At 34.0% G+C, this 26,315-nt stretch overlaps 2 protein-coding genes across 6 annotated transcripts in view; one reads left to right on the top strand and one right to left on the bottom strand.

Moving 5' to 3' along the window:
- Positions 1-5,255, top strand: part of LOC127875363 (protein transport protein Sec23A-like) — a 37,476-nt gene extending 32,221 nt beyond the window's left edge. For all 5 annotated transcript variants that reach the window (XM_052420393.1, XM_052420396.1, XM_052420395.1 and 2 more), the window contains one exon: positions 1,891-5,255. In XM_052420393.1, the coding sequence (XP_052276353.1) occupies positions 1,891-1,980 (90 nt within the window). In that variant the 3' untranslated portion in view covers positions 1,981-5,255. The remainder of the gene's footprint in view (positions 1-1,890) is intronic.
- A 3,967-nt stretch (positions 5,256-9,222) lies between these two features.
- LOC127875371 (calcineurin B homologous protein 1-like) lies at positions 9,223-26,265 on the bottom strand. The gene is made up of 7 exons (XM_052420412.1): positions 26,037-26,265; positions 22,190-22,262; positions 14,049-14,129; positions 13,525-13,637; positions 13,041-13,144; positions 11,886-11,966; positions 9,223-10,744 (listed from the first exon to the last, which is right to left on the bottom strand). Exons 1-7 carry the CDS (start codon positions 26,101-26,103, stop codon positions 10,691-10,693), a joined length of 573 nt encoding a protein of 190 aa, XP_052276372.1. The 5' UTR covers positions 26,104-26,265; the 3' UTR covers positions 9,223-10,690.
- Between the last annotated feature and the right edge of the window lie 50 nt (positions 26,266-26,315).

Raw genomic sequence — 26,315 nt, 5'->3', positions numbered from 1 at the left:
TTTTTGACTTAGTAACTTTGAATATATGGTTAAATTTTGTGTTTCGATCCACTTTACTTCTAAAGTATCAAGGCTATTGCTTTCAAACTTCAAATACTTTCATGCTATCATGAGGGTACTGTACCTGGCAAGTTGAATTTTACCTTGAGATTTGAATGACCTTGACTCTCAAGGTCAAATTATTAAATTTTGCTAAAATTGACATAACTTCTTTATTTATGATTAGATTTGATTGATACTTTGACAAAACTACTCTTACCTGACATACCACAATAGACTCCACCCAAACCATCCCCCGTGCACTCCCCCCCCCCCCCCAAATCCCCCCCCCCCCCCCCCCCCCCCGTTTTTTTTTTTTTTTTTTTTTTTTAAGATCATCTTACACTATAACCCCCCTCCCCCCCCCCCCCCAATTTATTTATTTTTTAAACGGTTAAAAAACACAAATATTTATTTTTATTATTTTATTTTTGAAATACCGTCCAACCATCGCACCCAAGAATCCCCCCCCCCCCACCCCGATTTTTTTTTTTTTTCGCATTTTTTCTTTCGCATTTTTGGAAGATAATGTCATAAATGTCCACACCCCCACACTATACACCCCTCTTCACTCCACCCCTCCCTCCTTTGTGATTGAAATTGAGAGTCCCTTCACCTTTAAAAAGAAAATAGATGAGCGGTCTGCACCCGCAAGGCGGTGCTCTTGTTGGAAGATAATGTTATAAATGACCACACCCCCACACTATACACCCTCTCCACTCCACCCCTCCGTCATTTGTGATTGAAATTGAGATAGGTCCCTGGACCTTAAAAAATAAAAATAGATGAGCGGTCTGCACCCGCAAGGTGGTGCTCTTGTTTTACTTTGTGGTTTATTATGAAAAACATTTTGTTCAAACGTTCAAAGATATATGTTAATACTGGTAATGAATTTTCATTAAGCATTGGTTTACGCCAAAAGATGTGGAGGAGATTTAAAGATGTGGTGTTTATTAAGAAATGCATGTACTGGTATATTTTTTAGCTCACCTGAGCAAAATGTGCTCATGGTGAGCTTTTGTGATCGCCTTTGTTATAGTTAAGTTATACTTTATTGTCCCCTACCGGTGAAACCAAAGGGGACTTGCCCTCTGTGTGTCAGTCAGTCAATCAGTCAGTTAGTCTGTCAGCACACTTTTCTGGATCCTGTGATAACTTTCAAAGTTCTTCATATTTTTTCATGAAACTTGAAACATGGATAGATGGCAATATGGAGATTATGCACGTAATTTCATTTTGTTCCTATGTCAAGAATTCTGGTTGCTATGGCATCAAATATAAAAATAAAAAAATCTGACAATGGTGGAGTTTCACTGGTAGGGGACCATATTGCTTGGCAAACTCTTGTTCTTTTTATTATACCTAATTGGTACTAAGTGAGAAGGGGTAAATTGGAATTGCCATGGACATCTGTCATCCATTGGTCTGTTTTTCAGAGGCTTTCTCAGAAAATGTTCAGTTCTCAGTTTTCAAAAGTGCAGGAATTTTTCTTCATAATATAAAATGTGAATTGGCTTTTCTTTTTTTGTTACAAAAAATCTAAAAGTTATGCATCTTTTTTAATGTTGATTCTATAATGCTTAGATTTTTTGCACATTTCTTAACTGAATATATTTCAAGTACATGTTTTTCTCCTGCACATAACTGTGTATTACATAATGGCAGCATGAAATACATTAGCACAAATTATCATCGCATTAAGATTACTTGTCGTAGTCAACAACCAAGTTCCTTGCCTGTAGGTCAAGGTCACAAGAGACACTTGGAGTTTCTGCAAAATCCTTTTATGTATATAGTAAAAGTACATGTTTGGATCTAGATTATAACTTCTTTTGATTGTCATCTTTTCAGGAGGGCACTGCGGCGGTGCTCACAGATGACGTGAGTTTGCAGGTGTTCATGGAGCACTTGAAGAAGCTTGCGGTCTCCAGCTCCACGTGATGTGTTGCACGTCATGTGACCTCTGACATCATACACACACCCTTCAGCAGCAGCGGCAACGCTAGCGACGACAACGGCACTGTTACCTTAATGTAGAAATTTTGTTATAAATACTTGATGAAAATAAATGTCCAATGAGTATATTAAAAAATTAAGGAAGAGAATAGAAATATATGAGTATTTTATTGAAACAAAAATAATTGTCAAGTATGATTTCATCTTAATTAACATAATTCAGAAACTTATATAATTAGATAATTGGAACTGAGATAGGCAAAGAGAAGTTAATATATGTAGACTTTTTGTTAATGTTTGATTGAAAATGAGATGTTTGGTATTATCTTAGAGCAGTAACATATAATTAGAAATTATGTGTAATGCAAAAATGAAATTGTTCATGACACTGATATAATAATGTTGCCAAAAATAAATAAAATACTTTACCAAAATTGCTATGTTGTATGAGTACTAAATGCAAGTATTTTTATGAGACTGCAGTTGTTTAAAAACAGGTAAAAAAATACTGATTATGGAATTCAGAAGATACTTTTAGCGTAAATGAACACATTATTTGATTGAAAACACTCTGGAAGCAAATATTCTACACATCATGAAATAAAAATACAAAATATTTTGTGTTAAGTTACAATACTGTGCTATTTGGCGTTAACACAATGAGGTGATAAACAGAATTAAACATCTTTGAAAAAGAGACGTACTATTTAATAAATTCATTTTGGGTTTCTGAAACTTTGAATCTTGACATGAAGTTAAATTAGACTGAATAATTTTGAATTTATGTTCTTAATACATTTATTTGTATTGAAATGTAATTCTGACATTTAAACAAAGTAATTAACATAACTGATATTGTATGATGTTATTTTACACATTGTTTTGGTTCTGCAAATGTTTTTTTGTGTACTGAAACCCATAAACCGAACTAACTAAATATTTAAAATTGTTTTTTTGTTTTATTATGTATTACATTTATTTGCAGCACTACTTTCAAAAGGTACTTTGGTAGCATTAAAGAAATTAAAACATTTCAGCAGTTTGTCGTTTTAATTGTGTGGATTTATAGACAAACACGTCCACACAAACTATTGTTGGAATCTTTATTACCAGATCAGTGGGTGTATTATGTAGAAATAGACAAAATTGTGTGAAGTATCTAGTCATACTTTTTAAACCTAACAAATATCAAATTAGGTTTTCAAGCTTATACTGGTTACAATTGGACAATAATAGGGACTATATCTTCACCTGTTTTAACTGGACAAAAAATACAGACTTTAGTGTATATAATCTTTGCTCAAGTTGCAACAATAGAGCTGTCTGGTAATTACGACATAATGGTATTAAAACACACTAGGGCTATTCACACTGACTTTTGGTAAGTAGAAGTATAAAATCGGAACTACACCTGCTGCCATGTTACTTAGAGATTTAACAGGGGAAAAAAAGAAATGAAATAATACATTTAAAACCATATGTTTTTAATAGACTAACTTCATCATGGGCTAGATTTTGGACAAACCCACTTACCTGTGGGTACAAACAAAGCTGTATACATTTCAAAATCACACACCGTATCGACTGTTATTATTTGAACGCATTTAACATTTGTGGATAAAATGGTACAGGGTTGTTAATACAAATGTATAAGATGGATTTTCCAAAGTATTTGAGATCTGAATAAAAAAGTTATTGAACATTGTGTTTTATTATTATTTTACATATTAAAACTTCCACAAATATGAATTCCATTTGAACTGTGAAAATACTGGCCATGGTATTATTTTGATGTCAGACATTTATACCATTTATCAGTGAAATTAAGTTCATTAATGAATATTCACACATGGTAAAACTTAAAAAGCAACTTTATACAACAAGTGTTCAGTCAGGAATCAAGCATTGACAAAAAGACATTTAAAATTTTCTTTTCAACGTTGTTAACTTCTTCACCTCTATTATATATAAATCTCAATTTTATGAATAAATATTCGGATAAAAGAACATTTGGGCATATTTCATGATATCAGAGGCTATGTGACAATAATAGTGTAACACATGATTGTTTTTTAATATAAATCTTGATTATATAAGTCTGGTACTATGTGTATTCATTTTGCAATAATACATTCATAGGCAAAAACATGAACAAAAGTTACCCACTTTTAACCAGTTTTTGCAGCTATTGGTTGCTTTGCTTTTGAACCAGTTTTAGCTTGGTCAGATTACATCTTGCGTTTTGTGTGAAAATGTACCCCTCAGGAAGTGTGTTAAACAGATAAAGTAACTATAAAGACCTAGCTGTAAGGGAAACATCATCTTTGGTCACAGTCTGTAGTTCAGTAAACATACCTGTTGACTACACAGGTATATTTGCTGGTTCTGTTTGCCATGTTTAGAAGTAATTTGAATACACAGGCAGACATTCTCTCTATATATTTAGCATCATTGACTTGCCATAGTTATAGTCAAAGTAAAGTTTTCATTTCTTTTGTGTGTATTGTATTTTGAACTTTCTTTTTATTTGGTGGCAACAACATTTCGTGAAAACAATTTTTTTAGACCCTGGATAAATCCTTTAATTGTCCTAATGTTTAACTACCAATTACTTGTATTATATTTTCCGAATATATTTGGGCTTGCTCTGTGAAAAGGGGGTTTAATGAATGTGCGTATAGTGTCATCCCACATAAGCCTGTGCAGTCCTCTCTGGCTAATCAGGGATGACACTTTCCGCTTTTATGTTATTTTTTGTTTACAGAAGGTGTCTTCTTTGAAAAATCCAGTTTAGGCGGAAAGTGTCGTCCCTGATCGCACAGGCTAACCTGGGACGACACTTTATGCACATGCATCAAACCCCCTTTTCTCAGAGCGCAGCTCATTTGATTATGTTACATTCTTTTGTTTACATTCACTCTGCTCTGCTCTTGACTATATAAATATAATTATAAGTATTCCTTTCGCTACATGTAAACTTTAACATTTACATTCAACAATGTGTTTGATTGTCATGCTATCAAATGAACTTGATGATGTTTTTTTACTACATATATGCGTAGTCCATACTTATTGTAAGTTACACAATATTGGCTGCATTTTTATGATAGTACACTAATTAAAATCTTTCCCATCAAAGTTGCATGTGCATCTTAACCCGCATGTATATGATGTCTTAAGGGTTACTTATTATTGTGATTTATGACAAATTGTTGCTTTAGAATAATTAATTAAAAAAATAAAAGTTCTGCTTAAATTAACATCTTAGTTTTTGTTTGTGTGTGTGATGATAACAGTAACATTAAAAGCAGACTGGTCTTAATACTTAAAACATGGGTATAACAATATACTGATATATCACAGTGTCATATCCTGGGTATAACAATATACTGGTATATCACAGTGTCATATCCTGGGTATAACAATATACTGGTATATCACAGCGTCATATCCTGTGTGTAACAATATACTGATATATCACAGTGTCATATCCTGGGTATAACAATATACTGGTATATCACAAAGTCATATCATGGGTGTAACAATATACTGGTTTATCACACTGTCATATCCTGGGTATAACAATATACTGGTATATCACAGCGTCATATCCTGGGTGTAACAATATACTGGTTTATCACAACGTCATATCCTGGGTGTAACAATATACTGGTATATCACAGCGTCATATCCTGGGTATAACAATATACTGGTATATCACAGAGTCATATCCTGGGTATAACAATATACTGGTATATCACAGCTTCATATCCTGGGTATAACAATATACTGGTATATCACAGCGTCATATCCTGGGTATAACAACATACTGGTATATCACAGCGTCATATCCTGAGTATAACAATATACTTGTATATCACAGCGTCATATCCTGGGTGTAACAATATACTGGTTTATCACACAGTCATCCTGGGTGTAACAATATACTGGTATATCACAGTGTCATATCCTGGAACAATATACTGGTATATCACAGTGTCATATCCTGGGTGTAACAATATACTGGTATATCACAGCATCATATCCTGGGTGAAACAATATACTGATATATCACAGTGTCATATCCTGGGTGTTACAATATACTGGTATATCACAGCTTCATATCCTGGGTTTAACAATAAACTGGTGTATCACAGCGTCATATTCTGGGTGAAACAATATACTGATATATCACAGCATCATATCCTAGGTGTAACAATATACTGATATATCACAGTGTCATATCCTGGGTGAAACAATATACTGGTATATCACAGTGTCATATCCTGGGTGTAGCAATATACTGATATATCACAGTGTCATATCCTGGTTATAACAATATACTGGTATATCACAGCGTCATATCCTGGGTGTAACAATACACTGATATATCACAGTGTCATATCCTGGGTGTAACAATATACTGGTTTATCACACAGTCATATAATCTGGGTGTAACAATATACTGGTATATCACAGCGTCATATCCTGGGTATAACAATATACTGGTATATCACAGCATCATATCCTGGGTGTAACAATATACTGGTTTATCACAGCATCATATCCTGGGTGTAACAATATACTGGTATATCACAACGTCATATCCTGGGTGTAACAATATACTGGTATATCACAGCATCATATCCTGGGTGTAACAATATACTGTTATATCACAGCGTCATATCCTGGGTAAAACAATATACTGGTATATCACATCGTCATATCCTGGGTATAACAATATACTGGTATATCACAGCATCATATCCTAGTATAACAATATACATGTACTTGTATATCACAGCGTCATATCCTGGGTGTAACAATATACTGGTTTATCACACAGTCATATCCTGGGTGTAACAATATACTGGCATATCACAGTGTCATATCCTGGGTGTATCAATATACTGGTATATCACAGTGTCATATCCTGGGTGTAACAATATACTGGTATATCACAGCATCATATCCTGGGTGAAACAATATACTGATATATCACAGTGTCATATCCTGGGTGTTACAATATACTGGTATATCACAGCTTCATATCCTGGGTGTAACAGTATACTGGTGTATCACAGCGTCATATCCTGGGTGAAACAATATACTGATGTATCACAGCATCATATCCTAGGTGTAACAATATACTGATATATCGCAGTGTCATATCCTGGGTGAAACAATATACTGGTATATCACAGTGTCATGTTCTGGGTGATACAATTTACTGGTTTATCACAGCGTCATATCCTGGGTGTAACAATATACTGGTATATCACAGCATCATATCCTGGGTGTAACAATATACTGGTATATCACAGTGCCATATCTTGGGTGAAACAATATACTGATATATAACAGCATCATATCCTAGGTGTAACAATATACTGGTATATTACAGTGTCATATCCCGAATGTAACAATATACTGATATATCGCAGTGTCATATCCTGAGTGTAACAATATACTGGTAGATCACAGCGTCATATCCTGGGTGTATCGATATACTGGTTTATCACAGCGTCATATCCTGGGTGTAAGAATATATCACAGCTTATTTTATTTTGTGGCCATGGTTCAATAATTTTAATACTGGTGTAATTATAACAACTTCTATGTTTTTCATGATAAGATTAACATGCATTTGTTTTAGTCACATGCTGAACTACTTTCTATCAGGACGGCCAATGAAGAACCGTAATTACTCTAATTTTTTGTACACTCCAGTATTTAGCCAAAATAATTATTTTTCATGACTCTTTCGGAAACACCGATTTTTGTCTATTATAAATTACTCTTAATTTTCGGACATTTTTACAATGCTATTGTACCAGAATTAAGCGCTGTTGAGCTGATCTGGTGACATTTTGATCATATGTTTTTACAACTGGATTAAGATCATAAAACCTGGCAGATGAAAGCCTTAAGGCAATAGGTGTTAACCTTTGATCTGCGTATACTACGTTTTGCCGTGGAGTCAAAATAATGTAGGAGTGACTGTCCGGGTTACCAAAATAATGTAGGAGCGATTGTCCGGGTTGGCAAAATACTGTAGGAGCGACTGTCCGCCCTTTCAAAACATCGTAGGAGTGATTGTCTGCCCTGTCAAAACATCGTAGGTGCCACTGTCCGCCCTGTCAAATTTATCGTAGGAGCGATTGTCCGGATACCATTTTGGTGCGATCATTGCTCTTTGTCTTTCTTTCAACTGTAGAATATGTAATGTTTTTTTTCTGTTTCCAAACCATGTTTTTTTTGTGGGGGGGGGGCATCAGTATCTGCAACATATTTATAGTTTTGTACTTAAATCGTGGCAAGGTTTGCAGGCTTGATCAAATCCAGCTTAAGGTTTTGACACAAGTACTAAAGATATTCATTTGAAACTTGGCATTTTCTTTAGGGGCATTATGTAAGTTAACAAGGACCTTTACTCTGGCCTGCTATTTAGCACAATAAATCCCTTTTGTACTAAAAGAATCCAGGTCAAGATTAATATCCACAAACTCCGTAGATCTATATCTACTATAAATATTCAATTTAACATTCAAACCTGTCGTCAAGAGTCATGTGAGGTAAATGACAAGGCCCAATTCCATAAATCCAAATTTTAGAAATCCAATTAAAAATGTGTGGAGCCCTTATGTGATGTCATTTGCCTAACCCATAACTCTGTCCTGCTGAATTAGCTAGCATGGTTTTGTATTGAAGCATTATGGCCCGTTTTTGTTGTTGACACATTATGGCCCAGTTTAGTGTTGAAGCATACATATAATAGCCTGCTTTTGTGTAAAAGCATTATCATATGGCAAAACTTTGCAAATTATGTCAAAAAAATACTGAGTGCATCTTTTCATATAAACTTAAGTTTTATAAAATTTACCGGGCACTCATTAACTCCATAAATTATACACCAACAGTTTCCTTTGTTTGAATTCTATTTTGTTCGGCCTTTTGCACGAGTTTAATGACACCAGAACAGTAGACTTATTAAGATAAGCTTAATCAATTAAATCCCTTACAGTATAGAAAAAATGTTTTCAGCACAACTGTATTTCAATAAATTGCTTCACAATTGTTAATGACAGGTTAATATTGTCTAGCTATAACTACGGCTTTCTGTGGATTTTGAACCATAGACTGCCAAATGCTAACATTATGTTATTACTTAAGCAACTAAAATGTTCAACAATTCCATGTCCAATGTTAGTCAAAAATAATGATAGATCAGTTTTCTGTTGAGTTTTATTAACATCCATGTACATGCACTGCAAAAAAGCATGATATATGAATGAAGTCATATACAATATGTCAATAAAAATATCACAAAATAAACATGTGAAATCAAGCGAGTTAATAGTAAAACACAGAAAGTTTAAAATGCATGGAAAATATGTAAACACCAAACAAATCTTGGTTAATATTTCAATATAATAATACAATAGATTTGATTGTATGGGAAATGAAATCTTGAATATTTAACTTATAAAATACGGAAGGATTTATGGACACCATATTATGCTTCACAAATGCCTATTGGGTAATGATGTTAGACTTGAGGATCACTGGGTCCATTAAACTCTGTACCTGATAATTGATTATTTCAGATGAGCACTTGCATCTTTATCCATCTCCAAAAATGTTAGTTATTTACTGATTCACATGTGAATTTTAAATTCACTAATTATTGGCAGAATGCAAAAATGCTGGATAAAAAAGCAGCCATTAAAATGACCCCTATGGCAATGTTTGCTTCATTCATTCAGAAAGTAATGTCATTCGTCATGCAGACAGTGAAGGATTGAGCCACACTCTGGGATATTAGGCTCAATGCAAGAGCTGTCATCCCAGATGAACCTGTTCAGTCTGCCATTAGTAGAATAATCCATTATGAAACTAGGAAAATTATATTACTCTCATTTTGAAAGTAATCAGATAGACCAATGATAATCAGATAAATGTGCATTATAAAATATAAGTTCCCTGAGTCCAGCTCAATCACATTCCATTTCTTTCACCAAAGATGGCATTTAAGAACAAGAGGGCCCAGAGAATATCCTCTGACAGATATGGACAGAAAAGTTATTTTATTTCCAAAAACTAAACATATCACAAGATTAAAAATATCATAAAATCATGAATTGGCATAGGTATATACAATTTTAAATGAACTTTTACAATAATTGACACCCTTGTGGAAATGATTGTATCAATTAATTTGCAACCATTTGAAAACTTATGAATCCTATTTACACATGCTGAACACAAATAAAATACTAGCAATTCACCATAAAAACATAAACTTTCATAAGTGCCCGATTTAAATCTGATTAATAAAAGAACTATTTCACTGAAATTAAAGACTAACGGATTATCACACATTCGTATCTGTAGGATTTCATTGTTTTCTGTTAAATATGTTCAGAAAGTACTTCACAACATTTTCCATGCCAATCACTTGTGATTATAATGTGGCATAGATCCATATGGAAACTTCTATTTACACAACAAATACCGTTTTGCAAAGAACTACTTATTATGATCTCTTGTATTCACAGTGAAATGTTAAAATGATAGATGTCTCCTTTCTGTTAAAGTCATAAAATATTTCTTTGTATAAACTCTGATGTCTTGTGGAAGATCTATAACCACATTTCTTTGTTTCTTGGTTTGTACTGAGGTGTCCTGCCTGAGTCTAGTTCAGGAATCGTATACTCATTTTCTGTTCAACATCCACACGCTCCATAACCTACAAAAAATAACTCTAAACATTTATATACCAGTTTAAGTATATTTTATGGCAGAATTTCTCTCCCATTTTTTTTTACGATTGTACAATTAGACATTCATTATCAATATTCTTGCCAAGAATTATGCTAGTTTTATTCAAAGTGCTTTACAGAATCCTTGGATGCGCAACTTTATAATAAACAAGAGATGTGTTTGTTGGAAACACAATGCCCCTATTGCGCCTTTTGAAATAAAATTTCAATATATCATTTGGCAGGTTTAGAAATGATCTCCCTTTTAAAGCTTATTACTTCCCTTGGATTGTATTTTTTTACTTTTGACCTTGAAGGATGACCTTGACCTTTCACCACTCAAAATGTGCAGCTCCACGAGAAGTTAGTAAGAGATTAAACGGAGAAATGATTTTTTTTCTAATTTTTGACCTTTGACCTTGAAGGATGACCTTGACCTTTCACCACTCCAAATGTGCAGCTCCACGAGATACACATGCATGCTAAATATGAAGTTGCTATGTTCAATAATTCTAAAGTTATGGCCAATGTTAAAGTTTTTGGACAGATGGAATATTTGACATTTGACCTTGAAGGATGACCTTGACCTTCACCTTTCACCACTCAAAATGTTCAGCTCCAGGAGATACACATGCATGCCAAATATCAAGTTGCTATCTTCAATAGTAAAAAAGTTATGGCCAATGTTAAAGTTTTTGAACGGACGGACAGACGCCATATATTAAACATATGCAGCTCCGTGAGATGCACATGCATGCCAAATATCAAGTTGCTATGTTAAATATTGAAAAAGTTATGACCATTAAAGTTTTCGGACGGACGGACAGACTGACATACCGACCGACAGACAGTTCAACTGCTATATGCCACCCTACCGGGGGCATAATAAAATTTGGAAACATGACTGAACAAAATTATAAATACATATAAACAAAGGTTTCTTAGGAATTTAACCATATAAAATAATAGCATCAAATGAAATTCGACATATACTGAACAAGTTTTTTATTCCAAAAGAACAACACGATTTTCTTAACAAATTAATGAAAAGTGTGTAATGTGTTAATATCATACAATAAAGGGGCCTAATTAGGATGAATTCTCAATAAAGTGCACAAAGGGGCGTACCTTCTTAAACTCCTCAAACGAGATCATGCGGTCTCCATCCTCATCTGCTTCAGCGATCGTCCTGTCCGCAATACTGTTCAGCTGCAAAAGAACATCCATGGAGTTAAATGTGAACAAATTATAGATAGAATTTAGATCTCCACTTTATGAACATTCCAATTATTTACATATATGAGTCGTGTCCTGAGAAAACTGGGCATAATGCATGTGCGTAAAGTGTCGTCCCAGATTAGCCTGTGCAGAACGCACAGGCTAATCAGGGACGACACTTTCCGCTTTTATGACATTTTTTGTTTAAATGAAGTCTCTTCTTAGCAAAAATCCAATTTAAGTGGAAAGTGTCGTTCCTTATTAGCCTGTGCATACTGCACAGGCTAATCTGGGATGACACTACGCACGTGCATTAAGCCCAGTTTTCTCAGAACTGGACTCAAATAAATATATACGGGTTTCATAGAAATAATGACTTCTGTGGTGTCTTTAGCATACACATACACATTTATCATGATATTCTTTATTTGGAATACTAACCCATTTATGGTTCTTTTGTTCAGGTTTTTTATTAAGTCCTGTAAATGGACTTGTTGAAAGATTGGAACAAAAAAAAGAAGTTTAATATATTTTTATTTTACCTCAGAACAGTACAGCTATTATTATCACAAGTATATCTTTCAACAAAAAATGAAAGAGAATGTTGTTTATCTCCAGCAGGAGTCGAACCAGTGTCCTTTGAATTTGTGTCTATCACATTGTATATGTAGTCAATAATTTTAAACTCATTAAAAGTGATCCACATGTTGCATAAAATATAACCAACATAAAAAATACTTCAAAAGTATTAAATCATTTCGTGTTTGTGTTGATAATGCATAAAAAGGCTTTATATTAAAATTAAACTTAAGCATTTAACCCTTTACCACTCACAAATGCACTTTGATGCATTTAAAGTCCTTTAGAAAATCAAAATAAATTTAAGTGCTTTCTTAATATATTAAAGTTTTAAAGGCTTCATTTCCAACCCTTAGATAAGGATGAGCAGCAAACAACATTAAACCTGAACAGACTGTGAGTTACTCACAGGCTGTTCTTATTTTTTGCTGTTTGCACATAGCCATTTTCTCTTTGCTTCTTAGCAGGAAAGGGTTAACGACGGACCTGTTCCTCAGAGATGTTGTCTCCCACCATCATGTGAAGGACAGCCAGCAACTCGTCTCTGGAAATCTTCTGATCACAGTCCAAGTCATACATCCTGAATGCAACTGGAAAAATAAGAATGCAATGTAAGCTACTGCAATAACAAGTGGAGTCAAGTTTTTTAATATGCTGGCATCATTTTATGCTACTTTGTTGATATTTTTTTCGACCCATTTCTTTTGCTTATTATCAAAACAGAGACTGAAACATACAAAGGAATAACAACAACTAAAATACCAGGCAAGTATCAAATACCATAAAAATGCATTTGCTTGGCACGAAAACTTGAACAACTTGCAAAGGCTCATGGTTAAGATTTTCTAAGCCTTGCTTAACAAAATTGTCTGTATTCAACACTAAGTGTTCATCATTATGTCTCCCTATTTTAACTGGACCATTTTAAAAAGCTCTGCATAATGTTACCACATCAAATTAAGACTCTTACATTTCAGTTTCTCCTCTCTTGTGTTCAGCTTATTCTTGATTTCTTTTGACTTTGTGGGTCGGAATCTAGCGAGTACACTCATGAACTGCTTGAAGTTTACTGTCTCACATTGGCTGCAAAATGAAAGCTTCAGATTTAAATGACAATTCAACATGAAATTAATGATAACCAGCATGCATCATGAAATGAAAATTTGTTTTTTTTTTATTTTGACTATGAGAAATTCCAAACTTTTTCTGATCATTTATAAGGATCAGAAAAATACCTTACTAGGTTATTTTGGTGTATATAATTAAAAGTCTAAAACATATTCTGCAATTTAGGGTTAAACTTAAAATTTTAAGAGGCAATTTACAATACTGGTCATCTAGTTATGGGTCACTGTCATTACAGAAGGTATTCATAATTTGCATCAATACAATGGCCAAATCGAGGGCTGAACCGAAGACTGTTGTAACTCATATTAAATAAAGAAGGAGATACTGCAGTTTTCCGTTCAGCCCTCGAAATGCTTGCTACCGTACCTCTCAAGGAAGAAGGAATGAACGATCCTGTCCCCAAGTGGATTGATGGCCAGCTCAGGAATACGTAGGAAGTCCTCACGTCTGAAACATATCAATGGACATACTGAATCTCTAATGACTCTTATCTTATTTTACGCTTAATGCTATTGTACAAAATAATATTCATGTCCATTAGTTTGAATGTAATTGTTATTTAGTTCTTGGCCTTGTTATATATTGAATTAGTAACTACACCAACAATGTTGTTTATCAATCGGACCATTTGTGATGACACAAATCAAAAGAGACTGTTTGAAAATATACCAATTAATAATCAATATACACATTTCAGAGGTAAATGTTGCCAGTATTACGGCTTGAAGTTACTTCCGCTACACAATTTCTATCTCTCTCTCTATATATATATATAAATATATATGTGTGACTGTGAGTGTGTGTTTCATTATAGTGTATTTACTTGATGCACTTAATGGAAAGAACAAGATGAAAGTTACTCAGGGGCCTCGTTTTGCCGTTTCTTTGGCCGAAATTGGGCCCCATTCCCCCCCTTAAAATAGTAAACTTTTTCGCCCTATTTCAGCTTAAAATTCCGCCATCCCAAAAAAATTTTTTTTTTTTTTTTTACTTGTATACCTATGTTGCCAGCTGGTATTGTGCTATTAACCTTTGATTAAATGTATATTTATGTAAATTACATTAAAATATAGCAATTTTAAGTGTTGAATGGTTGGTGAAAAGATCTTCTAAAATTCCCCTTTTCGCTCAAAACCACGCGAAATTCTCCTCTCTAAGGGTCCCGGCCCCAATCCCCCAAAGTGTAGCAAGGGCCCTGGTTACTGTAAAATTATTAATATAAGTTATAAGAAAAAAAGTAGTTCTGCAGACGCTGACTTGCTTCTCAGATGTTCAAATTACACAGTAAATTTGAACATTTTAATGATTTTGGCCTTAAATTCTGGGATTCGCAATTTTTAGCAAAAGAAAACTACAATTTTTATTTTAAAAAGATCATTCCCTTGACTTAAAGGTTAACCATGGTCCATACCACTTCACCCCTTATCTAACAAAGGATAACAGATCTCATTAAAGTGGCCAATATAACTTTGAATAGCCTCAAGACAAGACTGGAGACATCTGATTATGTAGTGTCAAATTAGCTAGCTTGAGTGTGAAGGTAGAATTGAGACTTTGCTTAAATGCTGAAGACTTCTATGCAGGTTTTTTTTCCACTTTTTGGGAAGATAGCCCATGGCTTTGGAATTGGGAATTTTATCGGCATTTTCATGAAATTGGGAAAATTAATTCATTAGCCTTTTTTCCACCAAAAAAGTCCACTGATTAGGGAAATACTAAATTTTACACAACTCTTATAATCATTCAAATTAAAAGAACAAAATCATATAATACTTTTTTAGATGTAATTGAATTAAAATTGAGATGAAATATGCATTAGACACTTCTTTCTAAAAAAAAAATAAAAAAAAATATTTTTTTTTTTTTTTTTTTTAAATTGGGAAATTTTTGCCACATTTTGGGAAAAAAGTATACTTTTTGGGATTGGGAACACAGCCGAATTTCGGCTATAAAACCAGGCCAAAAAAAACCCTGCTATGTGTCATATCAATCAGGTTTTAGCCCTATCCTGCAGGTCCAAATACCTGCCCAATTCCCAATTGAATACCTGCCCGATTCCCAATCCTAATAAAGAGTTTTTTCTCAATCCATAAAAATTCCAAATTCAATAATGCCTGTATTTTTCAGGTACAATTTTATAGATTGATAGCTATTTTAGTTGCAATATGATATTCTTGTTTTTGAATGTGAAAATTGTTTGTTTACCATAATTTTTTACATACATGCATTCTATATCCTGAATAATTCATGTACATGTATAGTAAGTGTGTATATAAATACAGTTACAAAATACATTCATAGACCATACATTCAGTTTCATATCTCAAAACATTTCACAAACATACTTAGCTTTACACAATACTATATATGTCTTACAGCATATAAATCTTCTATCTACATAAAATTGCATGTAAGAAGGATAACCCAAAATACTCAATTGCAATACATGTACATTTGTACCGGTATGTATAATGCACTGATATTTCAGACACAACAAAATACTGGCGAGATAAACAATATTTACATTACCAGTCTATGTAATGATGAAAACTATCATTATAAAAGAGGTCTGTAAATATTTTGACAAGGGGAAAAAGTCTGTCAATTCTTTTCATGATTTTATTGTAGTTTTATACATTTCCAATGTTTGCTTCATACTTTTTCCATATTTAGAAGGACTCTGTTTTTTCTCGACAATTCAAGATATATTGCTTTAATAATGGTGATGCATAAAATGTTTAAATCTTTCATTTCTGATTGTGTGATCCCAAGAACTAGATATTGACATGTCTGTCACTTTGTCCCCCACCTATTACCTACTTTAAAACTTTCCCATTTTATCAATAATAATAGAAAAAAGAATTGTAACAGAATTATTGCATAACATTACATTGTGAAAATTTGCTTAGGACACACAGTACAATGAAATTGTTAACTAGGATTTACCTGACACAATGCCATGGTATTGGTACTACATAATGGCCAATCAACAAACATCAGGATTATAACATATTTATTGCTTGTTAATAAGCAAAGTCACATGGATAGATCTAAAGGTTGAGTACTGGAAGGTTTTTAATGTTTTTTCAACACATGTTGCATAAGTTTAATCAAAACGCTGAAGGCACTGCAGTTGTTAGCTATTAAATAACCTTAGACATAACTGATTTTTTTAAATAAAGTTGTGCTTTTTAAATCGTAAGTTTAAAATAAATACAACCCTTTCACATTTATTGAGAACGTGTCTACAAGCACAAAATCATGATAAGAAAATATAAATTAGTAGGAAATACTACCAAGTGTTTAAATTGAGTACATTAACTAACTGAAATAACAAAGTACATGTACCATTAATGTTAATTTTATCATTACACAGTTTGAACACATTGAAAATGGTTAACACTGTCATGAACAAATATTAAACTCTGTCATTGAAATATTTATATATTTAATTATATCATCAAACAATATAACAATTAAGTGAACCTTTAGCTGCACCAGCAGAAGAAACTTCATTGTACAATGCTTGATAAAATCAGAAGAAACCTTATTGTACAATTCTTGATAAAATCAGAAGAAACCTCATTGTACAATGCTTCCTAAAATCAGAAGAAACTTCATTGAACAATTCTTGATAAAATCAGAAGAAACCTCATTGTACAATGCTTGATAAAATCAGAAGAAACTTCATTGTACAATGCTTCCTAAAAAAAGAAGAAACCTCATTGTACAATGCTTAAAAAACCAGAAGAAACCTCATTGTACAATGCTTGATGAAATCGGAAGAAACCTCATTGAACAATGCTTGATAAAATCAGAAGAAACCTCATTGTACAATGCTTCCTAAAATCAGAAGAAACCTCATTGTACAATGCTTCCTAAAATCAAAAAAAACCTAATTGTACAATGCTTCCTAAAATCAGAAGAAACCTCATAGTACAATGCTTGATAAAATCAGAAGAAACCTCATTGTACAATACTTGATAAAATCAGAAGAAACCTAATTGTACAATTCTTGATAAAATCAGAAGAAACCTCATTGTACAATGCTTGATAAAATCAGAAGAAACCTAATTGTACAATGCTTCTTAAAATCAGAAGAAACCTCATAGTACAATGCTTGATAAAATCAGAAGAAACCTCATTGTACAATGCTTGATAAAATTAGAAGAAACCTCATTGAACAGTGCTTGATAAAATCAGAAGAAACCTCATTGAACAATGCTTGATAAAATGTACTTAATTCATGACAGAGAACTAATTGCAAAACAGTGAGACACAAAACAAATACATTAGATAAGACCCATGCACATAAAAGAACAACGAAGAACATAACTGGGGTAATCTTCTTGGAAGGTCAAGGCACTGGGGTTTTATTCTGGATTTAAGAAGCTCCAACCCTTCCACTAATCGTAGAATTATTTAACATTTACGTGTACTTCAAAATTAATCTCATAGCATGACAATTCAAATTAAATACCAATAATAGAGAATACATATCAATTTAATTACCATTTTACTACTCAATGGTTATATTAAGACCAGAGGGCCGGAACTGCAACTTTCTGAGCCGCTTTCAAAATGAAACCAAAATGAGCATCAACTTAATAATTTCTTTATAAAAAGACAAATCATCATTACGATTAACATTCAGGTCAACGAAACTTGGATGTGATAGGCTTTTTTTAGCAACTCAATAGTTTCAATAAGTTAAATTGTTTCAAATTAATAACATTATTAAAGCCAGTTAAAATTACATATTTCATGATTCATAATTTGAAAAGCTTACAACCATAAATATTTGATGACCTACATGTGTCTATAAAAGTAACATTTATTCAGGCCTCGACACTAACGGTGGTCCGGGGACCCGAGGCCCCCAGATTTTGGCGAGGACCACCAGTTCTTTCAAGCTTGGTGGTCCTCCGGGAACCCTAAATTTATAGAACCACTTTGTCTTGATTGACCATTTGAATTTTTAAGTGCCTCCAATTTTTTAAGAGCAGCGTATAAAAAAAAGAAAAAATCGGTAAAATCTTATCCGAAAATGTACTGCGAATCGAAAGCACGCGACTGAGCATTAGCGGCCAGCGTCTGTCAGTTGTAAATATTGATTTTCGACGATGTAAGCGACCTACAGTGCAGAGAGTATATTGAAATCACTGAAGCGTGTAAGTGTTACAAACGGTGTTTTTACTGCTATTGTCAAGTTTTATGGGGGTTATTATCGGATTATTGGATTATTAATGGCTCCTTTATGATATTGAGCCCCCAAAAAAGTAACATTGGGACAAACTGTCACGACGATCAGTAATTATCCCCACGCTTTTTGAAAAAAAGGTGGGGATATTGTGGTTATCTCCGCCGTCCGTCCGTCCGTCCGTCTGTCTGTCTGTCTGTCCGTCCGTCCTGGCCACTATCTCCTCCTACACTAAAAGCACTAGAACCTTGAAACTTACACACATGGTAGCTATGAGCATATGTGCGACCCTGCACTATTTGGAATTTTGATCTGACCCCTGGGTCAAAAGTTATAGCGGTTGGGGTGGGGCCGCGTCAGAAATTATCACTCATTTTTTTAGGTTATTTTACATTTACTTCTTTATTTCTACACCGATTCACTTCAAATTGATACTGGACCTCTCTTATGACAATACGGTCAATCTCAACCATGCATGGCCCCATTCCCAACCCTGGGGCGCCCCGCCCAAATAGGCCACACCCACCAAAAATTTCCATTTACTATAATTTTTTCATTTCTACACGGATTCACTTCAAATTGATACTGAACTTTTGTTATGACATTAGGGTCAATCTCAACTATGCATGGCCCCAATCCCAACCCTGGGGCGCCCGCCCACATAGGCCACACCCACCAAAAAATTCCATTTACTATAATTTTTTCATTTCTACACGGATTCACTTCAAATTGATACTGAACTTCTCTTATGACATTAGGGTCAATCTCAACTATGCATGGCCCCATAACCAACCCTGGGGCCCCGCCCACATAGACCACACCCACCCAAAATTGCCTTTACTATAATTTCTTCATTTCTACACCGATTCACTTCAAATTGATATTGAACTTCTCTTATGACAATACAGACAATCGCAACTATGCATGGCCCCATTACCAACCCTGGGGCGCCCCGCCCACATAGACCACACCCACCCAAAATTGCCTTTTACTATAATTTCTTCATTTCTACACCGATTCACTTCAAATTGATACTGAACCTCTCTTATGACAATACGGTCAATCTCAACTATGCATGGCCCCATTACCAACCCTGGGGCCCCGCCCACATAGACCACACCCGCCCAAAATTGCCTTTTACTATAATTTCTTCATTTCTACACCGATTCACTTCAAATTGATACTGAACTTCTCTTATGACAAAACGGTCCATCTCAACTATGCATGGCACAATTACCAACCCTGGGGCGCCCTGCCCACATATGTCACACCCACCCAAAATTGCCTTTTACTATAACTTCTTCATTTCTACACCAATTCACTTCTAATTGATGATGAACTTCTCTTATGACAATACGGTCAATCTCAGCTATGCATGGCCCCATTACCAACCCTGGGGCACACCTAGGTCAAACATTCGGCGTGGGGATACGCGTCGGCCTCTGCCGCGCCATTTCTAGTTATAATAATTATTAGGGCCGCTATTTCTTTAATCAAAACCATGGGCGATCGGGCTGGCAAAAGCATTTAATTTCTCCACAAAAACACATGCCGGTATACACTTTTTTTCTACAGGTATTTGTGAGCATTTCTGTTTAATAGCTCAATTATTATTATGACCTTGGAAGGATATAATTTGATTAAGATACCAACAATTTCTGAAATAAAAAGTATATCGTTCACTTGGTTTACTATATTTCGGATATGTTAAAATTCGGACATTTAAAGATAGTGACATGTATGTGTTTGTTTGTTGTTGATAGTTTGTAAAAAAATATGCTTTATGTTATTTCAGGCAACTAGAATAGATGGTGGTAATTATCTGGGCCTTTCTGTCAGGAAATAGGCGTGATCAACTATAATTTAATTGATCCTGGAAATCATCCACCCCTAACAGAAAACGTTTTAACAACAGAAGCTGATGTATGACATGTCCAAATGACCATATATAACTGTTTAACAAATTAAGTGAGATGATTTATTTTCTGATGTTTTATATTTCTTTTTCCCTTTCAAATGAAGTAAATTGGTGTGATTTTATGTTTAAATAATTAATTTTGAAACATTTAGGCAGCATACTGTATAATACATTGAAGTTAACATTGTTATATTATTTTGGTTATCTGTGTTGTTTATCAAGTTGAAAAAAATGGTATTTATATACAAATAAAGCTTATTAAGACTTATGAAGGTATGACTTATGAAGGTACTTATTGTTTTTTATGTAATAATATACATGTACTTTTTAAAGTGATAATATAGGCAATGACATTAATGTAGTAAGGTTTCTTTAAATGATTGTTCTTATTAATAAGGTTGGAATAATCGACAGTTTTCACGGCGCGAAAAAGTTGCAACAAGTTTTGTTGAGCCAGTGAAACCCCTGAATGCGCGTAATTACCTTTTATTTCTTAAAAGTTTATAATAAGAACTTCCGAAACGCTAAGTTCTGGCGGCGAAGGGCAATGCTGAAGATGATAATGCTGAAGATGATTATGACAAGGATGACGATGCTGATAATATTGATGAAATACATGATATCAAAAGTTTACAAGACAAGGTTATGAGCTTTTAATGGGTCTGCTTTAAATGGCAACAGAATTGAATATAGGAAATAGAAATGTGTACTAGTATTCTTCTTGTACTTATTTGCCCTTACGCCGAGAGTAGCTGTGTGTTGAAACAAGAGGACTCCCTAGTTTGGGTGAGGGCCACCAAAAATTGAAAGTAGGGTTCCCTCCGGGTACCCTGTCAAAAAAGTTAGTGTCAAGGCCTGTTATTTAGTGATGATAAAATACTATCCAGCAATAGGCCTGATTTCCTAGTACCTCATAAACTTTAATAAAGTCACAGTCCAGCCAAAATACATCAATCAATCTTAAACTGAGAGATGTGTCTCACTCACAAAAGCATATTAAAATGTTCAAGTTTTAAAACGTTTAGTTTATTTCCTGAACTCGCATACATAAATTGTAACAGTGTACAGCCAATTAACACCCATACCTTTTTTCTCATTCCAACCTTGAAGTATTTGATGCTTTTGTATGACTTTGCATGTCATTCAGTACATGTATATGAATACTACAGTTGTGTTGTTCAGTAATTTTGAGAAAAATGGGGTTCAAGAATGTTGCTACACATGAGTTGATTCATTAACATATTCTTTGAATAGTAACATCAGTCCTCACAAATGACCACTCTAAGATATGTAACATACAACAGCCAAATACATAGAGCTCCCTCTTAATTGTGGTAAATGCTTTCTATAAAAACAGTATACAAAGACTTAGACGTATACGATACATACGTGAGAACACCCCTGTTGTTTTTATCAAGTCTTGTAAAACGACTGTACAACCGAACAATCTGATTGGAGGAAACTGAAACAAATCAAAATGCAACATCAGTGCCAGCTTGTCACAAAACAAAACATCAAAACATTTATCAGTGAAGGATGTATTAATTTATGGTAAAAATGTTGCCACATAAAAAATTAAATCGGTTTTACATTAATCTGAAAGATTACCCTATTAACTTAAAAATCACAGAAAGCAAAAAAACATATTGTGAAACATCTCATCTCTGATTTTATGCCCACATTCATTTTGCACAGTGTGATTACAATAGCCTATAGGATTTGATCTACATGTAGTTGCGTAAGTAAAAGGTCGGACAATATTAATTTGACCAATATTTCAAAATTCAAGTCACATTTCAGAAGAGTTTCATACAATCTGGCTGGTTAGTAAAATCTTCTCATACCAACAAACATTATCACCTAGTTTCATGATGATCGGATAAACTGCTTAAATAAGGAGAGTGGAAAAGTTTAGAAAGACAGATTTTTAATAATCAAAGGCAAAAGGAAGAAGCAGTAATACAAAAAGGTGCATTAGCAAAAAAACACGCAGGACTTTTTGGGGTGATTTATTAGCCCTTATTCAGTCACGGGAATAGGTCATTTTCTCAAAATAGAAAAAAGTCCAGCCATACAAATCATAGATATTGCATGAGAAAGCTCTTTGAAAGTGCAATCTTACTCTGCAAACACTAACATCTATTAAATCAATAGGACAATTTAAACTACAGGTAAAAAAACATTAACAGTTAATTGGTCAAATCTTGTTTGTTAGGATATTTTAACAGTATTTCAGTCATGTCACAATAGTCAGTTAAACTACTTCATGCTACAGCTTTATAATTTTATAGAATTAGAAAGAAACTCTTGGTGTCAGATAAACTCTTGCTTTTCAAGCCTGCAAGCCTAAATCCTGCTCCTACATTTTCATAGCAGACTACTTTTTTGGTCTTTCATTTCTGGTTTAAAAGGGTCAAGTGCAGTTAAGACTTTTAGACAATTTAACTTGTCAAAATGTATGAACATTCTCATTCATTTGTTCTTAAATTGAAATACATACATGGGTTGAATTTATACATCTTGTCTGTCAGGGCCCTTGCTACAATTTGGGGGATTTGGGCCGAAGCCCTTAGAGGGGAGAATTTCGCGTCATTTTGGGCAAAAAGGGGAATTTTAGAAGATCTCTTCAACAACCATTCAACACTTAAAATTGCTATATATTAATGTAATTTACATAAGTATACATTTATTCAAAGGTTAATAGCACAATACCAGCTGGCAACATAGATATAAAAGTTTTTAAAAAAAAATTGGGAGGGGGAATTTTTAGCTGAAATAGGGGAAAAAAGTATACTGTTTAAAGGGGGAAATGGGGCCGAATTTCGGCCCCAAAAACAGCCAAATGAGGGCCCTGTCTGTCATCACTTCATTGCATAATTCAATTCAATGAGGCAAGTGTTTGGGCATTTTGAAATGCAGCAAAGTAAAATATAACATATTTCAGTATTTAGAATATAATTATTATCATAAAATGTGAATATAGCTGGAATGAAACTGGGGTACTTCAATGTAGATAAAATTAAAATATTTGATGAATAGGTAATTCTATGGTAGTGTATCAAATAATATCTATCAACAAACAATTGACTCATTTCACAAACTCTTTAAAAATGGAAAAGGAGGATTGCTATGAACAAACGTATTTTTAATGTTAATTGTCTGCAGATTTTCAACTTACCATGGTAGGTTACAAAACTTGACACACACAAAACATGGTAATTTAAAAAACAAACACTTTGAATAGTAAAACAAGAACTGGTTTAAGTTTTTAATGCCAATAACAAACAAGTGAGTCAAAACAATAGTTTGTAGACTAAAATTAACAATATTGACAGGGATAAATGCTGCAAAAAGCTTGACATACCCAGGCACAATTTAGGCATTTTGTTTAGATCTTTTGATTTGATGAAAAAAGTATTTATTTTTTAACAAAACCTGCATTGCTTAACTAGACTGTTTAACATTCTAAATGTTGATCAAATTTGAATCAAGGCATAAAGCAATATTTTGTCACTGTTTTGCATGGAATTCTTTCACCTTTTCGAGTTGTGTAACAAGGAAAAATCACAATTTGAATATTACTACCCAAGGTTATATACAATTGAATACGAGTAAATTAAATCTGTCTGGGATGTTGGTTAAAACACCTAAAATACTATTATTTTGATTGTTCCAGCCTGCTTGAATCAGAAATACATTTAATAGGAAAATGTTGGTGAAAATAACTAATACTCAATCCGGGTTCACTCACGGGTCAGGTTAACTGGCGGTTCGTTAGCGCCCTCTAGACCCTGCATGACCTACTTTACAAATCTGACAGAAAACATCTCTCACTACAGGTTGGAATAGATTTTTGATAATTAAATGTCGTAAAACTCAGACCTTAACAACATTTGAATTTTCATAGTTCAGTTAATTTTTTTAACGAAAAAATCATGCAGACAGTGTCTGAAAATAACTGCTATTTATTTTATTTGATGTCTTAAATTCCATACATTAAAATTGTTTAATATATATGTTATAGATTGGTGTGTCAGATCTTAGGTTATTCATATTTAATTTAATATTGGTGCTGTTGAACCAAATTTACCACGAATCTACCAGGCGCAAAAATAAAGAACAATGGCAGACAGTGGTGTTGGTATTGTTTCAACACAATTAATATTGCATGATTTTCCTCATTTGTCAAATGAAGTTAAGTTGAATATGATTGTCCTTTTAATAATTTATCTGATATATGATAATGGTTTCTAGAGGCAAGGGAATATTCATCAAGTACCGCGAGACTACCGTGTTGAAGGCTAATGGGCAAATAGTTTATATAATATTGGCAGTAGAACACCAGTGCTTTCCACAGGCCATTTAAGGGTCCCTTAACGGCTTGAATTTCGAAACCAGAGTCCGCGGGGTGCCTGAACTTTTTCAATCAGTGATCATTTGCAGTTTCTGCAACTAGCCATTCTAAAGATCAAAGCGATAATGACTTCACCGAAACATTTGAAAGCCAATATATGATCCCCTGCCAATTACATTATCGCTTTACCCAAAGGCGGATCTTCATTGTTTAGGACAATCAATATTGACCAATGAGAGTGCACACTTATGAGGGAAAGCACTCATAGGCGTGCTCCACCTTTGGTATTCACAGGTATCCGGACAATCGCTCCTACGGACAATCGCTCCTACGATAAATTTGACTGGGCGGACAGTCGCTCCTACGATGTTTTGACAGGGCGGACAGTCGCTCCTACGATGTTTTGACAGGGCGGACAGTCGCTCCTACATTATTTTGCCAACCCGTACAATGGCTCCTACCATATTTTGCCAACCTGGACAGTGGTCCTGCATTATTTTGACTCCATGGCAAAACGTAGAATACGCCGATCAAAGGTTAACACCTTTATAAACAATTAAAAAACAATGGATAAATATATCTTTATCAATGACTTTATTGTTGTTGTTTTGAAGAGTCATAGCGCCCCAAATGACATAATTGGCCTCTAAAAATGTATAAAAAAAAGTACAGAGGGGACTGTCCTCCCCACCCCATCGGCCCAGGGCATCTGAAAAGATTCCTTTGAAAAGCACTGGAACACGGTTGTGATTGTTTGGCAGAATTTAATGGCGGTTCCCGCATTTTCAATGCTAATAACTTAATTTTCCATGACTCATTTATTGGATATATATTTTTGTTTAATGTAAAAAACAACAACAGAAGTTATCGTTAGTAACTTACATCCTGTCTCTGTCTGAATATCCGTTATTTCTTCTTGTTGAAGCTGCATTGATGCTTTATTACCCATTTCGATACAATTTTTCAAATTTTACTCTACCCAACAACAGTCCGAGATGCGTGTTTCACGATATAAACTAGATCACTCACTGACTGCTGAAAGGGTCCGCTTTCACGGAAATTGGATGTGGAAAAATCTGGTCCAACAAGGTGAAGGTCAAAGTAGCAGAGATGATGCACACACACAAACATACACACGCAATAAAACTGAAACACGTAATT

Source organism: Dreissena polymorpha, chromosome 3 (genome assembly GCF_020536995.1).
Source record: "Dreissena polymorpha isolate Duluth1 chromosome 3, UMN_Dpol_1.0, whole genome shotgun sequence".
Lineage (NCBI taxonomy): Eukaryota > Metazoa > Mollusca > Bivalvia > Myida > Dreissenidae > Dreissena > Dreissena polymorpha.
The sequence above is the reverse complement of the archived record's forward strand: the minus strand, read 5'-3'. Positions and strand labels throughout refer to the sequence as shown.

Bases quoted from the DNA above. Each gene is read 5' to 3' on its own strand.
- LOC127875371 (XM_052420412.1), bottom strand. From the start codon at position 26,103: ATGGGTAATAAAGCATCAATGCAGCTTCAACAAGAAGAAATAACGGAT. The intron at 13,145-13,524 runs GTAAGAGTCTTA...TTATTTTTCCAG, and splicing joins AAGAGAGGAGAAACTGAAAT to TTGCATTCAGGATGTATGAC. The intron at 11,967-13,040 runs GTCCGTCGTTAA...GTTCTTTTGCAG, and splicing joins ACAACATCTCTGAGGAACAG to CTGAACAGTATTGCGGACAG.